The 15,080-nt window shown below is 38.2% G+C and overlaps 1 protein-coding gene across 2 annotated transcripts in view; it reads left to right on the forward strand.

Annotated features, from left to right (window-relative positions):
• dok5 (docking protein 5) overlaps nucleotides 1-15,080 on the forward strand; it is a 277,194-nt gene that overhangs the window by 153,915 nt on the left and 108,199 nt on the right. For both annotated transcript variants that reach the window (XM_033041578.1, XM_033041577.1), the window contains 3 exons: nucleotides 6,089-6,203; nucleotides 7,928-8,047; nucleotides 11,502-11,691. In XM_033041578.1, the coding sequence (XP_032897469.1) occupies nucleotides 6,089-6,203; nucleotides 7,928-8,047; nucleotides 11,502-11,691 (425 nt within the window). The remainder of the gene's footprint in view (nucleotides 1-6,088; nucleotides 6,204-7,927; nucleotides 8,048-11,501; nucleotides 11,692-15,080) is intronic.

Below are 15,080 nucleotides of genomic sequence, written 5' to 3' on the forward strand. Positions count from 1 at the left end.
GTGATATTAAGTTCGCAAGCACCCATGAGAATATATCGCTTCAAAACTCTTGCTTAAGCAATTGAGCAGAAGACTGCAGCTTGAGGCCTTTGGAAATGGTCCCCAGAAATTAATGGGGAGAACCAAGAGGAATCTAGCCTGGTCCAAGAAAGGTCCACAGACTCTTTGCGATCCCAATGGGCATCATTTTGCACTTCCTAGCTCTTGAAACATTTAAGTTTGCAGAAAATTACAGCTGGACATTTCTGAAATTACAGAAAATTATTGAACTGTTCTCTTGGTATTCTGATGGAAAAACAGATAAATGTCAGTCTTGATATGCTTTGAAATCCTCCTCTTTCTCTTGCAAGCCCAAGATGGTAGTGTGTAGGAAGGAAGATGCTGGTTTAAACTGAAGATAGACACAAAATGCTGGAGTAACTCAGTGGGCCAGGCAGTATCTCTGGAGAGAAGGAATGGGGTGATGTTTAGGGTCGAGTCCCTTCTTCAGACTGACTCGAAACGTCACCCGCTTATAAATGTACTGCTGTCAATTGGTCTCTGACATCTGGGAATAAAGGTATATGTAAGTGCAGGCAAGTGCCACTGAGCTAAAAGATCATCTGTGATCTTATTGAAAGAGAAAGAAGACACAAGGGACTATGGCTACTGGTTCCTATGTTATATAAGGTAGCCTTATATAACACTTATATGTCACTTTCTTTCATGCAAGACCAGGAAGGCAAATTGTAGTAATGCTTATGCTGTCACTATAGAGACTAACTTACTGTAGGTGACATTTCTTGACCCAAAACGTCACCTATTCCTTCTCTCAAGAGATGCTGCCAGTCTTGCTGTGTTACTCCAGCATTTTGTGTCTACCTTCATTGTAGGCGATGGAGTCTGTTCTGTGCCACAAGATTGAACATCTTCCAACCATTCTCCAAGGTGGAGTCTGGTGCTTCATTCACATAGAATGGTGTAGATGTGTTGAAAACGTTCTTAAACCATAGAACAATGTTGTCCATATTTCTGGTTGCATTGACATTTTGCTTTGCTGGGATAGCTTGCAAAATAAAGTTTCTCACTGTATCTCGGAACACATGACAATAATAAACCAACAATTCACTGAAATGTCAAGAAATTAATCTAATTATTTCTATGCCATATTTGACCCTTATTCTTTTTGTCTGGTGCTAATTGCCTTGAAATGATGCGATGTAGTGCCACGTGCAAAGTTTAACAACGTACCTCGGTGACTGCCAATCACCCCCCCACCCCCCGGACACTTATTATCACTTATTATTATTTATTCAAATCATTTGCTATGTCGCTCTTCCAGGGAGATGCTAAATGCATTTCGTTGTCTCTGTACTGTACACTGACAATGACAATTAAAATTGAATCTGAATCTGAATCTAACTGTAGCGAGTGAGACATTCAATCTCAGTCCTCTGAAAAATGATCGTACTTATTAACCGATAAAACCTTTTGCACTTATATGTCAATTTCTCTGCAGAGAAAGAAAAAGATAAGAATACAGTATCTTCCTTAAAATACTGCTTTTTAAAAGGCCAGTATTCAAACGGATTGTTTTGTTAGTGAGATCTGAAATCTGTAGTGAATGAAACTTTTCTTTCAAAGTCAAAGTCAATTTTATTTGTCACATGCACCCTAAGGTGCAGTGAAATGAATTTCCCAGCAGCGATACACTTAAAAAGAGCACACAATACACAATAAAATTTAACATCAGCCCCCAAGAACCAGGCATCCGAATTTTCCCACATCACAGGCTTCCCCAAAGTGTAGGCACTCACATACTGCGGGCACATCCTTACATATAGATCTGGAGATTGTCAACACTCAACTTGCTTAAAGAACATGCCCCTCTTTTGGACACTGTTCTTCACAAGCCAATGTCTTATAAGCAGTCTCCCACCCCTTTCCTGTCGCAGCAACATCTATTAATACAGGAGCAACTATTCCTCTTTAGCTGGAAGAGTGTTTATAGCATATTCTCTGCAGGAGGTGCTTGCAAAGATTGCACCTGCTAGACTACATGCCAAGATCTTCAAGAACGTGCAACACAACAAAGGTGCATTTCTTCCAAAGTCCGTTGCAGTGCAGCTGTACACAGTGAAACCCAACTATGCTATTCTTCGAAGCTTGCAATGCTTTCTGAGTGACTACCACAAAGAGTGCTGGGGTGATCAGCAACGCCGCTTGACAAAGTGAAACAATTTCACGACAGGAATCATAACTTTTCATCACGAGTTTATTTTGGTACTCAGTTATACTTCCTTCCTTCTCGTTTTTCCACGGTAAGCAGAACATTAGACGGATGTATATTTTGATAGAAATAAAGAACCATTCCAAAATAAAACAGCGGCAATTCAGTCTGTTGATATTAAATAGCCAGAGACCCAAGATGGTGGATCATGTGGTGCTGAGTTTCAACCTGCCGTGCCATACATTTATAGTAAAAATTACAAAGTGATTCTGTCAAGTCTGAATTTTCTTCCTGCTTCTCTGCCCCCCCCCCCCCCCCCCCACCCCCCCCCCCCCCCCCCCCCCCCCCGCTTCAGCTGCTACATCTCAGGGTATTCTTGAAGAATACAGTGCAGTCCTGTGGCATAATGACATATCTGCATTGGTAGTCCTATGAAATAAATCCATCCTTGAGTGGTTTGCTAGTGATATCTGCTTCTTCTTTACTTAATAAAGGATCTTAGCAGATCATAAGCAATGTTACTTCTGAGTCAGGATGGGAATTGAAATCCCACTCCTGAAAGTTGAGATTTGGGGAGGATCCAGTCCTGAGGTGGTACTATCTTTCAGATAAGATGAGGTGTGGTCACCTTAAGAGGTTCATAGAACTTAAGAGGTTCATAGAAACCTTTTATGACATGTTAAGAAATTTTCTGATGTTATTTTGAAAAGGAGAACAGAGTTTTGTTTGACATTCTACTCCAATATTCCCCCATCAATTAACATTACTAACAATGTAGATAAACCGTTCATTCTTTTATTTTTTTGTTTATGGGATCATGCTGAGAGGAAATTGAGGTTGTTTTTCCCACAATACTTTGGGGCAATGACCAGATATCAAATGGACACTCTTGTCCCCATCAATATAGAGAGGTCGACCCCAGTACATCAACTGATCATATTATTCTTGGCCAGATTATCCAACAAAGGAAGTAAAATGGAGATTATAAAATAATGTATCAATGCTAAAACCATTTTAGTGTAAAATTGCATAATGAATCAGTTTAATGGTTCCTTCCACAGCATGATTCAGAAATTATATATTAAAAAACACTAATCATTCTACTTACTTAGAGGAATAATTGAGGATACCTTTGTTAATGATCGCACATAATAATACTGTATAACATAGAACTGGTGTGAACAGGATGGTCGGCATGGATCCAATGGGTCAAGGGGCCTGTTTCAATGCTGTGCCTCTAAACTTAAACTAAATAAAACCAATACAACCTCACACGTTTTAACCAGAAATTGAACCATGCACCAGAATCTCCGACATATTCAGAATATTTAGTTTATCTGATAATTGATCTCATTTTCAGCTATTATTATTTTTGCTTGTCTGTAGATTAAATCATATTTCATTGATAGTGTGAGCTATTTTGGAGGGACTTGTCTGTGGTGCGTAACATATCACCTGGCCAAATGGAAGTGGAGCTAATGAGTAGCTGTCAAACGCAGCAAACCACGATCGAAAGTGAAATAAATAAAGAAGTTGCAATTATATCCTCCGCTGAAGTCAAAGGTTTCTATTCTTACTGAAAACTCACGAGAGCATCACCTAAATAAGGACTATAAATTCAAGTTTATTCCAGGATACCACTTTATTTTCATGGAAGTTAAATAGCTCAATGAATTTAAGTATTCATGCATACAGTGAAAATAAAGCAACTGATGTACTCTGAATGAATCGTATACCTTCTCCGGAAAAGTAATTTATGTGGTGAAGAATTTATTAACACATGATTTACGCATTCCTGTCCTTTCCAATATGAACTTTTAAGTGCAAATAAACTCAGCTACGATGGATATGATAATTATACATGACCTTTTCATTTTGTCTTCAGTGGTACCTTTCTGCAATGTTCTGTCTCACTATAGAAATAGTATCTGAAAAGAAGTATTACTCCAATAGATTTAAATGCATCCTCCCTTTATGAAATGCGCTATAAATAGAGCATACGAAGGTGATTTATAACAGCTCTGCGGCTTATGATGCGGATCTCAGAACCATGATGAACAATGAGATCTGTAGCCTCTCAATATCATCACTTATATTAACCATGCATTCACTTTTGCACATTCTCATAGATCAGTAGCCTTGAGACAGTTTTTTCCAAACTTTTCCTATTTTAAATACGATTTTGTATAAGTAATGGTCATGCAAAGTTTGCTGGTAACCCCAACAAAAGTCGTGTCATTTTGTGACCTCGGCTTTCCGAATTAGACTACCTTGGACATGTTAGGTTTTTTTTCGGAGCTGAATTAACATTTATTTTTATTTAATTTAATTTAAAAAAAAATTTGTTAGAAGCAATTGTACAAAAAAAAAATGATTGACATAACAGTTATACAATTTTCGTACAGCTTCAGTTTTACCATTTTATAATCTAATAACTAGATAGAAAAAAAAGAAAAAGGAAAAAAGGAGAAAGAAAGAAGAAAGGAAAAAGAAAAAAAAGTAAAGAAAAAAAAAAAACCCCGGAACTAACGAAGGTATAAAAGAAGCGGGGATATATCCAACTACCCTTCCGTACCCCTGCTCACCCAGCCCTACCATCGGTTTTGAGTTTGTGTTCAACCATTATGTTGTTGAAGAAATTCAATAAAAGGAGACCATATTTTTGAAAATCTGATCTGGTTTGTCAGTCAAGACAAGACCATTCATGTAAATAATATGTGCAAAATATTTATGTCATCACACTTCCAATACTCTGGAAATAAGGAAAACGTTTGAGTACGTTTTGTATAATCAAATCTACTATCCTGCTAGCATAATAACCTCACTGCAGGTTATTATGGGCCTGTCCCACTTAAGCGTTTTTTCAGGCGACATCCTGCGACTGTCAGAGTGGAACACACACACACATCACTTCCTTCGCCAGCTCATTATGCAGGCGCGGGACAGGGAAAGCGGGGGAGCGCTGTCTGAGAGAAATTCACATGGTGCAAAGTGAATGTGATACAGACACACACCGCGATGAATAGGAAGGCTGGCGCTGTAATTAAGATGGTGAAAGAGCAGTGTACGGGAAGGGTCACATAAGTCCTTTAAAAGACGGGGGGGGGGGGGAGAGGGTGGAGAAGGAGTGGAGACAACTTTTAAGAAGCCAGAGATACGCGGCTGTGAAGCTCGGCGTACATTAACATTACCGGTCGGTTATCCTTGGTTCTGAAAACTACTGCTTACGTTTTATTTCCCGCCATGAGCCAATGAAATTCATCAGTCAGCAACGGCTACAACCTACGACAACCTTCAACCTCCTGGCAACCCACTACCACTGCACCTACGGCACGAGAAATCTCGCTACTCTCCATGGCGACTTCATTCCGATCGTCGCTAATGAGGCCGCGACTAGTTCCCAGAATGCGGGAACTCCTCACGACCATGAAGGTGACTCCCCGGCAACCACAGCGAACATGTGGCGACCATGTGGCGACTGCATAGTCTCCTGCAGTCGCCTAAGTGGGACAGGCCCATTACTTGAGCCATTCAGTCTTACCCACAAAATAATGATGAAAAAAAATCATGAAATAGATATTTTTAATTTATTGTCTGATACAGCATAGAATAGGTGTAGTCTGAATTGCTAATATATTCAGCATATGATTGTTATGTTCTCTATCATCTATTATAATATTTTACGCATAGCAGACTTCCCTAAGGCAAATATTTGATGGTTTGCAAATGTATCAGATTTGTTCCCCTACAGAAATTGTTGCAAAAGCTTTTAGAGTGCTTTTAATATCTCTTGCACTACAGTTCTGAAAAATAGGGAATAAAGAAAATTGCTTCTCAGTAACAATTGATAATCAGAACCGACAAATGTTGATCTTTCAGGTTACAGACCTCAGCAATATAAAGAATGTCACAAGGATACCAAAAGGCACTAAGAGGCATGCTGTACTAATAATTTTCAGCGATGAAACATCAAAAACCTTTGCTTGTGAATCAGGTAGGTGCAGCATACGTCACTCAACTAATAGTGAGCTATCTAAATTGTATACTAGCCACGTAATTCCTTCCATTACATTTGTTCAGAGTTGTAAACTTGATTTCATATGTGTCTTGAATGTAACTTCAAATGTAACCAAAATTAATTTATGGACTACTTCCACATAAAATATATATTTTTATACATATCAGTAATAATTTTTTATACATATTAGTAATCATTTTTGAGTCAGTTAGCAATCTTTGGGAAATTGGCCTAGAACCATCGCGTTGATTAACTAGTCACAAAAAAAGCTATCCAAGTTATATATAAAATTCACATTTTGGTTCAAGTAATGAAGCAGGAACTGCTTTGTTGCATTGTAGAAACAAAGAACTTCAGATGGTGGTTTACTCAACGGGTTGGAGAGATATCACTGCATTCCCCTCTTCTCTCATGGTTTTCCCTATCTCTTTGTCAGCTTTGTGTAGGAAGGAATTGCAGATGTTGGTTTGTACTGAAGATAGACACAAAATGCTGGCGTAATTCAGCGGGTCAGGCAGCATCTCTGGAGAAAAAGAATAGGTGACATTTTGGGTTGGAATCCTTCTTCAGATTAAAAGTAGAGGGGTGGGGGGAGGGGTGGGGATATGAAATCACGGCCGGCAACAGATGACCACTGGAAGGGTGGAGCCCATAATAGTCCATGGTTCATATCCCTGTTCCCCTTTCATTATCACACCTTCTCCAGCCAACAATGGGCCATTATGGGCTCCGCTCTACCTGAGGTCATCTTTAGCTGGCCCTGACATGTTCTAGCCTTTTCTTGCCTCCAGTTTCCACTTGCCCAAACCCCCCTCCCCCCAACATCTACTTTCAGTCTGAAGAAGGATTCCGACCGAAACGTAACCTACCCTTTTTCTCCAGATCTGTTGCCTGACCCACTAAGCTACTGTACAGCAGCATTTTGTGTCCATCTTTGTCAGTTATGGTCAGGTACTGACCCCCCTCCCAGTAGCCAACACAGCATAGATATACATCAAATAATGACCCAGGTCTCACTTAACCTTGTGAATTACTGTGCATTGCATTAATTTTCACATTTTGGGGGTGTATCCTGAACTACTATCTATATCATTGATGACCCGCAGACTATCCTTGATCGGACTTTCCTGGCTTTACCTTGCACTAAACGTTATTCCCTTATCATGTATCTATACACTATAAATGGCTCGATTGTACTCATGTATTGTCTTTCCACTGACTGGTTTCAACTGAAGATAGACACAAAAAGCTGGAGTAAATCAACAGGTCAGGCAACAATTCTGGAGAAAAGGAATAGATGTCATTTTGGGTCGAGAAGAAGGGTCTCGACCTGAAACGTCATCTGTTCCTTTTCTCTAGAGTTGCTGTCTGGCTCACTGAGTTACTCCAGCTTATTGTGTCTATCTTTGTAACTTGGTCAGCGCCTTTTATGTGGCGATTATCTGCATACCTTGGGTTTGCAAGCAAAGAATTTCTCTGTAACTTGTCACATGTGACACTAAAGTAGTCATTCATTCATTCTGTACTGTTCTATGTTCTACAATATAATTACTAAAATTGAGCTCCAATTTGAAGTCAATTGTTCAATGCTTCCAGATGGCTCTCGCATGCATGTTGGAACCCGGTTTCCATCATGACCTAGCTGTAGAGGATACTGTATCCTCTAAATCACACCACATTAATTCTGTGTGCCTTCACAGAGCTTGAGGCAGAGGAATGGTGTAAACTCTTACGTATGGAGTGCCTAGGAAGTCGAATCAATGACATTACCCTGGGGGAGCCAGATTTGCTGACTGCTGGAGTTCAAAGAGAGCAAACAGGTAGGCATAATTTGCTTTATTTAGCCAAATTATCCAGTGGAATTAAAAATATATATATATACAGGTTATGATCCTGGCTTTGTGATACATGGATATGTGTTATTTGTGATATTTGTGATACTGCACCAGAATAAGGCAACTAATCACAGGTAATATCGAAAGGGTCTTATTGTCTGGTTTTATTGTGGGGAAAAAGCCTGCATATAGTAAATTGAGAAGAAATCCTTTGCTTGATGGCACAAAGATGGGAATCTGTGGATGGTGGAGGAGGTGCTGAGGATGATGTCTAGTTTAGTGATAGTTTCGGTGTCAGAAAAAAAGTGGAAGAATGCCCCTTCCAAGAGGTAATTCGAGGTAAGGGAAAAGGAAATCTGGAAGTTGGACACCTACATTTATTATATTTGCAAGAAAGCTCAGCTACATTAAATTTAGCTTCTATCTCAGCCTATCTCAGCCTACCTGCCTTGCCTCTCTTTCTCTCAAAAATGTGTCAGCAAAATCCTTGCAATATTTTTGAGGAAATGTGAAAAAAATTTACTTTCAATTTCAATTGAATAATTTATAATGTTCATTAGTTCATAAGACATAGGAGCAGAATTAGGTAATGTGGCCCCTCGAGTCAACTCCACCATTCAATCATGTTCTGTTGTGCTGAAGCAAAGCAAGAATTTCATTGTCCTATCAGGGACACATGACAATAAACTCTCTTGAATCTTGAATCTTGAATCTGATCTATCTTGCCCTCTCAACCCCATTCTCCTGCCTGCTCCCTGTAAACGTTGGCACCCTTATGAATCACCTATCAAAGAACCCATCAATCTCCACTTTAAAAATACCCAATGACTTGGCCTCCACAGCCGTATGTGGCAATAACTCCAGATTCACCACCCTTTGGCTAAAGAAATTCCTCCTCATCTCCTTTCTAAAGTATGTCCTTTTATTCTAAATTCAAAATATATTTCAATTAGAGGAGGCTGATTTACATTTTGAGCCTCTCTCATCTTCAAGTGGCTTCAAGCATTCAAACATAATTTATATTTGAAATCAGTATTTTATTATTATTAATGTGCGTAGATTGAATTCTCCCCATACTTTTACTCACACCGATACACATGTAAAATGGTTGCATAAATATTATTGCCATATTTATTTGAATATAATTCTCTGGATTCTCATTTTTTGTTAAAGACAAGCGAATAATTGTGAATCGTGATACAGCATAGAGTTGAAGGTAAAAGAGAAGCTTATGATATCACAAGAGAGGATAATGTGGGGAATATCTTTTTAATTCACAGTAAATAAGTTAAATTGTTCTGATCTCTTCCATTTCAGACTTCTGATGGAATTGCTTCAAACATTACGAAAACATTAGAATAGCTTCGGCTTTGAATGGACTGATACCAAATTCTATAAATGTAGTTTCCATCTTTGTAACTGATGAAGAACAAAATTATAAATAGTAAGACTTCCATACTGTTTGAAATAGCCATTCTGATTTGGAAATATGCGATCAATTTATGGGATTTATGCTTGGAAATGTCAAACATATAATAGGATATTATGTAAGGCCAAAGAACAGAGAGAGGCTTACTAAAATAGACTGAGAGAAGGCATGTCATATCAATGAGTGATGATCTTGGGCAGGTTATCGGCTGCATGCCAAATTTCAGTAGCCACCATAAGAATTGGTGATGATTTAGGAAAAAATATTGTCCATATTTAAAAAAGATATGTAATCAATGTCAATGTATAAAAATCCAAAAGATATGTTACAAGTTCTATCGGGCGACGTTCAAGCAGAGAATGCAATATTTTACAGGGGTATTATAAGCTAACAAGAATTGACAACGGGAAGACTGATGTAGGTTATGTACTTTGTGAGAATATTTTTGAAGTAATGGAGGGAGGAAGAGAAATAAATCATCAACATTTTGAAGTCATTAAAATACTGAAATGAAGGCTGAGATACAAAATTGAGGATACACCAGATAAATCTGAAGACAGCATTTAAAAAAAAAAAGAACGTTCCTCTTGAGATCACTTCTGGAATATTGGATGCAGCTTTGGCCTTTGAAACTTCAAAAAATAATATATGGTTATTGAATAGTGTACATAAATGAAATTGTACCACAATACAGTATGGGAGAAGGTTGTCTACCATGAGTTTTCCCCATAAAATTAATTGGAGGACATTTTATAGAGCCATAAAAAGTTTTACCTAACATAAGTAAAGAATTAAAAGTCATATTGGCAAATTGAATAAATATTTGAAGTCCAGGGCAGAAAATGTTATTAAGAGGATAATAATTATGTAGAAGATGTCATTGACATGTATGGTGGGTCAGACAATCTTAGGTTTTAACAACATATTTGAGGTGTCCTGACCAGCAAGTGTGTTTGGTCCTATTAAGATGTAAGGAAATCCCCTAGTTAGTTAAACTCCAGTCTACTGGTCTTCTCCCTAAAATTGCTATCTGATCTTTGTTAGATATGGAGAGAGAAAGAAATTGTATTATTTGACCAATTCTACACCACAATTCTAGAAGTTATGCTCCGTATGTTAACATAGAATCCAACTCACCTAATCACAAAAATCAATCAACATATAAATAAGATCATGTGTTTTTTTGACTTTCCCATTCTAAATAATAATATTGATGTTCCAATTTTAAATACTCGTAAGAAATGCACAGTGATCTTCCAGAGATGATAGATTTCATCGGCATTTAATCTAAAGTTGGTCTCATTACTTGCCTTTCAAGCCAGTAATTAATATAGTTATCGCAAGAAATTATATTTTGTATGCAACTTAGCATTGCCCAGTATTTCCTTAAAGAATACAAGACATCTTTGAATTGAAATCATATCTACAACTGAGTCAAAACCATGTGTTTAGTTAAGATATAAGCTTTCAGTTTCTAGGGACCTTGTAACCAGCTCTGAGGTGGTCTGCATGTGCTACTTTAATATAAATAAATATAAATGTAAAGCTGTTAAGTGGCGGCACAGTGGCGCAGCAGTAGAGTTGCTGCCTTACAGCACCAGGGACCTTGTTTGACTTCAAGTCACTGAACTGCTTACAAAGTGCGGCACAGTGGCACAGCTGTAGAGCACTACCTTGCAGTGCCAGGCTCGATCCTGACTACAGCTACTCTCTGTTCTGAGTTTGTACATTCAACCTGTGACTGCATGGGTTCTCTCTGAGTGCTCCGGTTTTATCCCACATTCCAAAGTTGTAGAGGTTTGTAGGTTAATTGGCTTTGGTAAAATTGCTAAAATGTCCCTATTGTGTAGGATAGTGTTTGTATACTGAGTGATCGCTGGTCGGTGCGGACTCGGCACTGTATCTCTAAAGTCTAAAGAGTCTAAAGCATGGATTATATTTAAATGTAATAGAGTTCTCACAGAAGGCAGATATCATGGTGTCTCTAAATTATTTGGTTTACGTTTTCAGAAAGGTTCAATGTATATTTGATGCCATCTCCTAATCTGGATGTACATGGAGAGTGCACTTTACAAATAACATATGAGAACATCTGTCTTTGGGACATCCACAATCCTAGACTAAAGCTGGTCTCTTGGCCTCTTAGTGCCCTCAGGCGGTATGGACGGGACCCCACGTGGTTTACATTTGAAGCAGGCAGGTAAGTGGACATAGTTATTATTTTTATTCCTTGTTCCTATTGATGGGGAATGCTTTACCTACTACATTTTACCTACTTTCTCCAGTGGTTATTTTATATAAAGTGGTTATCACTGTTCAAAGGCAAGTTATTGAAATACTGTGAAAATACATAAGCAATGAATTTTAGATCATAATAAATTAATGTTAACTTTGAGATTGGCTAATACAACTTTTTTTAATGAGTTTATATTATTGCACTTTGATAACTATATACCAAGTGGTGAAATTCACCTGAGATGCTGCTTTATTAATGAGAATTTACCCCAGAATGTGTCCATTTAATGTAAATGGTATCCTTTTGTTTACTAGTGTCTATCTTAAGCCAGCAATTTATCCTTGTCATTAAAGGCATAGGAACGTTTATTAGTTTGAATAGCTGGAATTACATTGCAGAATCCAACCTTACCATTGTATCTTATTTCCTCATACTTAGTGCTAATTTTGAAAAGTTTGAACCAAATTCATGATTATGGTAACTACAGACTTGAATTTTCAAAATTCCCTTCCAACAAGCTCCAGGGATAGGTGTTGAGGATGAAGATTTGAAGCCAAGATCACCTGATACCTGCTGCCTGAGCTGTCAGGCTAGATTTCAAATTAGCATGTACAAGTGGTTGTGGATAATCTGTGCGGGAAGGATCTGCAGATGCTGGTTTACCCCGAAGATAGACACAAAGTGCTGGAGTAACTCAGTGGGATGGGCAGCATCTCTGGATAGAAGGAATGGGTGACGTTTTGGGACGAGACCCTTCTGATTGCTATGTATTTAAATTTTGCAACTCATTTTAAAGATGTTTAAATTATGTTACATTTATAATGTAATATGCATTGTCAGTGAGTGCATATGAGAGTACATGTGAAAGAAAGTTACATTAATTATTGATGACTTGGGAACCCTTGCATCCACTTTAGTAGTCTACAGATTATCTGCCGCCTTTATGGGACTTGGAGTATTTCAGGGTAGAGAAGCACAATTCAAATTTCCAGAAGGTAAATATAAAATAAAAATAAAGTTTTCAAAAAAAGGTTTGACAGCGTACAAATGTTCTTCCTGAAAGGACAGTTGAAGAAGATTCAGTGATAACTTCCAGAAGGGAATGGGATGTATACATGAAAAAAGAGAGAATTGCAGGATTGTGATGAAAGAGCAAGGAAGTACAACTAATTGAATCGCTCTTTCAAAGCCCCAGCTCAGACTTCATGGACTGAGTGATGTTTTCCTATGCTCAGAAGTCAGCAATTTAACCTTTGAATTAAAGGTTGTGTGTTCAATTCACTCTCCAGAGGCTTATGTGTACAAACTTAGGTTGATGGTAAAATACAATAGTGAAGAAGAGTTATACTTTTGTAGGTTCTATTTCTTGTATTAGATGTCAATCTGTAGAAGATCCCATGGTACACTTTTAACAAAGAGTCAGGGAGTTCTAGGTCATGCCTTAGCCAATACTTATCACTCAAATGACACCTACAAATATATCTAATTGTTCTGAATGTTCTTTGAGGAAGTTGGCTGTTTCATTTCATACGTAACTTTATTGCCAAAGTACATTTTGGCTTGCATTGTGAGTATGAAAGAGGTTATATGAATCTTTTCTTTTCTTGCTAAAGACATGGAGGTGAAGAAGGATCTCGTCCCAAAACATCACCTATTCCTTTTCTCCAGAGATGCTAGCTGACCCACTGAGTTACTCCAACGTTTTCTGTCTATATAGCAAGGAAACTGGCCTTTCAGCTCAACTCGTCCATGCCCACTGAGTTGCCTAACCGGGTTAGTCCAACTAGTCTGTGCCTGGCCCATAAACATTCACATTTTTGCTATCCATGGATTTGTTCAAGTGTCTTTATATATCATGACTGTACATGCCTCAGCCACTTCCTCCAGCAAAAAAAGAAACAACATGCTGGAGTACCTCAGCAAATCAAGCATTATCTGGAGAATGAACAGGTTTTGGGCCAGGACCCTTCTTCAGACTGATCGTGGTGGCAGGAGAGAATGCTGAAAGAGAGGTGGGTGCAGGACAACCCTTGGCAAGCGATAAGTGCATCGAGGTGAGGAGAGGGGGGGGGGGGGGGGGGGGGGGGGGGGGGGGGGGAGGGAGGTGATTAGCAGATGTTTGGACAAAGGCCAAGGATGAAAAGACAAAAAGTGTGACATCAGGATAGAAGAAGTGCAAATTTGTATTTTCTCTGAATGTAACCTACCGCTACTAGTTGTGGATGCCCTGACATAAATCTCTAATGTTCCCTCTCTAATATTCTTCACCCTTTTATTCTCCCTATGGCCAAACATATCTGAATTAATATTGCCTCAGCATAATCTTTTTATTGATAACGTTCTTATGCAGTGTCATGGGACATTCTTGACATGTTTAAGGTTCCTAATCAAATTACATCTGTTGTTTTTTATGCTTTGGTTACGTGTAAATTTTAACAATGAAGTAAAATAAATCTATGTTTTATTTGTATACCATAATTGGTCTTAATATTAATTGGGATACAGCATATTGCTATGGTTCACAGTTCAAACTACAGTCCAAACCTTTTTTCCCAGGATGGAAAAATCAAATATTAGAGGGCATCATTTTAAGGTGAGAGGGGCAAAGTTTAAAGTAGATGTGCGGAGCAAGTTTTTTTACACAGAGGGTGGTGAGTACCTGGAACACGCTGCCAGGGTTGTGGTTGAAGCAGATATGTTAGTAACATTTAAAAGACATTTGGATAGGCAAATGTATATTCAGGGAATGGAGGGATATAGGTTATGTGTAGGTAGACAAAATGCTGGAGAAACTCAGCGGGTGAATGTGTAGATGGTTAAGTGATGGTTTAGCATCATGTTCGGCACAGACACTGTTCTTGTATGTTGACAAGATGAAGCTGCAAAGTATTATTTCCAAGAAACGTGAACATTAATTTCTGCTCATCTGGGATTAATTTTAATTTAGTATTTAACAGACAAAAATATAATATGAACGTTCAGTTCTTGATCTTCTATTCAAAATCTACTTTGGCCATTGGAAGACAAAAATAACTCACTATTATTTTCTTTCCCATATCTGCTTTGTGCTTGGAGACTGAGACAATTGAGATTGTAGTTACAGCAAATAGAATAATTTGTCAAGCATGAAAGTCTGCTCGATTGCATCCTTGTCACTAGAATGATCAAAAGTATTTTTATTTTGCGCAATACACTCGAGTACCTCGGAAATTGGGAATATCAGAAAAGAACCAAACATTATCACATCAGGGAGGGAGATTCTTGTTCCAATCAGCATACGATGTGCAGTTTCATTTCAAAAATATTCTAATTTACTTACCTGTCATTTGTAATTTTTATTTTCTGAATTTCAT

The sequence above is a fragment of the Amblyraja radiata genome, chromosome 23 (genome assembly GCF_010909765.2).
Source record: "Amblyraja radiata isolate CabotCenter1 chromosome 23, sAmbRad1.1.pri, whole genome shotgun sequence".
Classification (NCBI taxonomy): Eukaryota; Metazoa; Chordata; class Chondrichthyes; order Rajiformes; family Rajidae; genus Amblyraja; species Amblyraja radiata.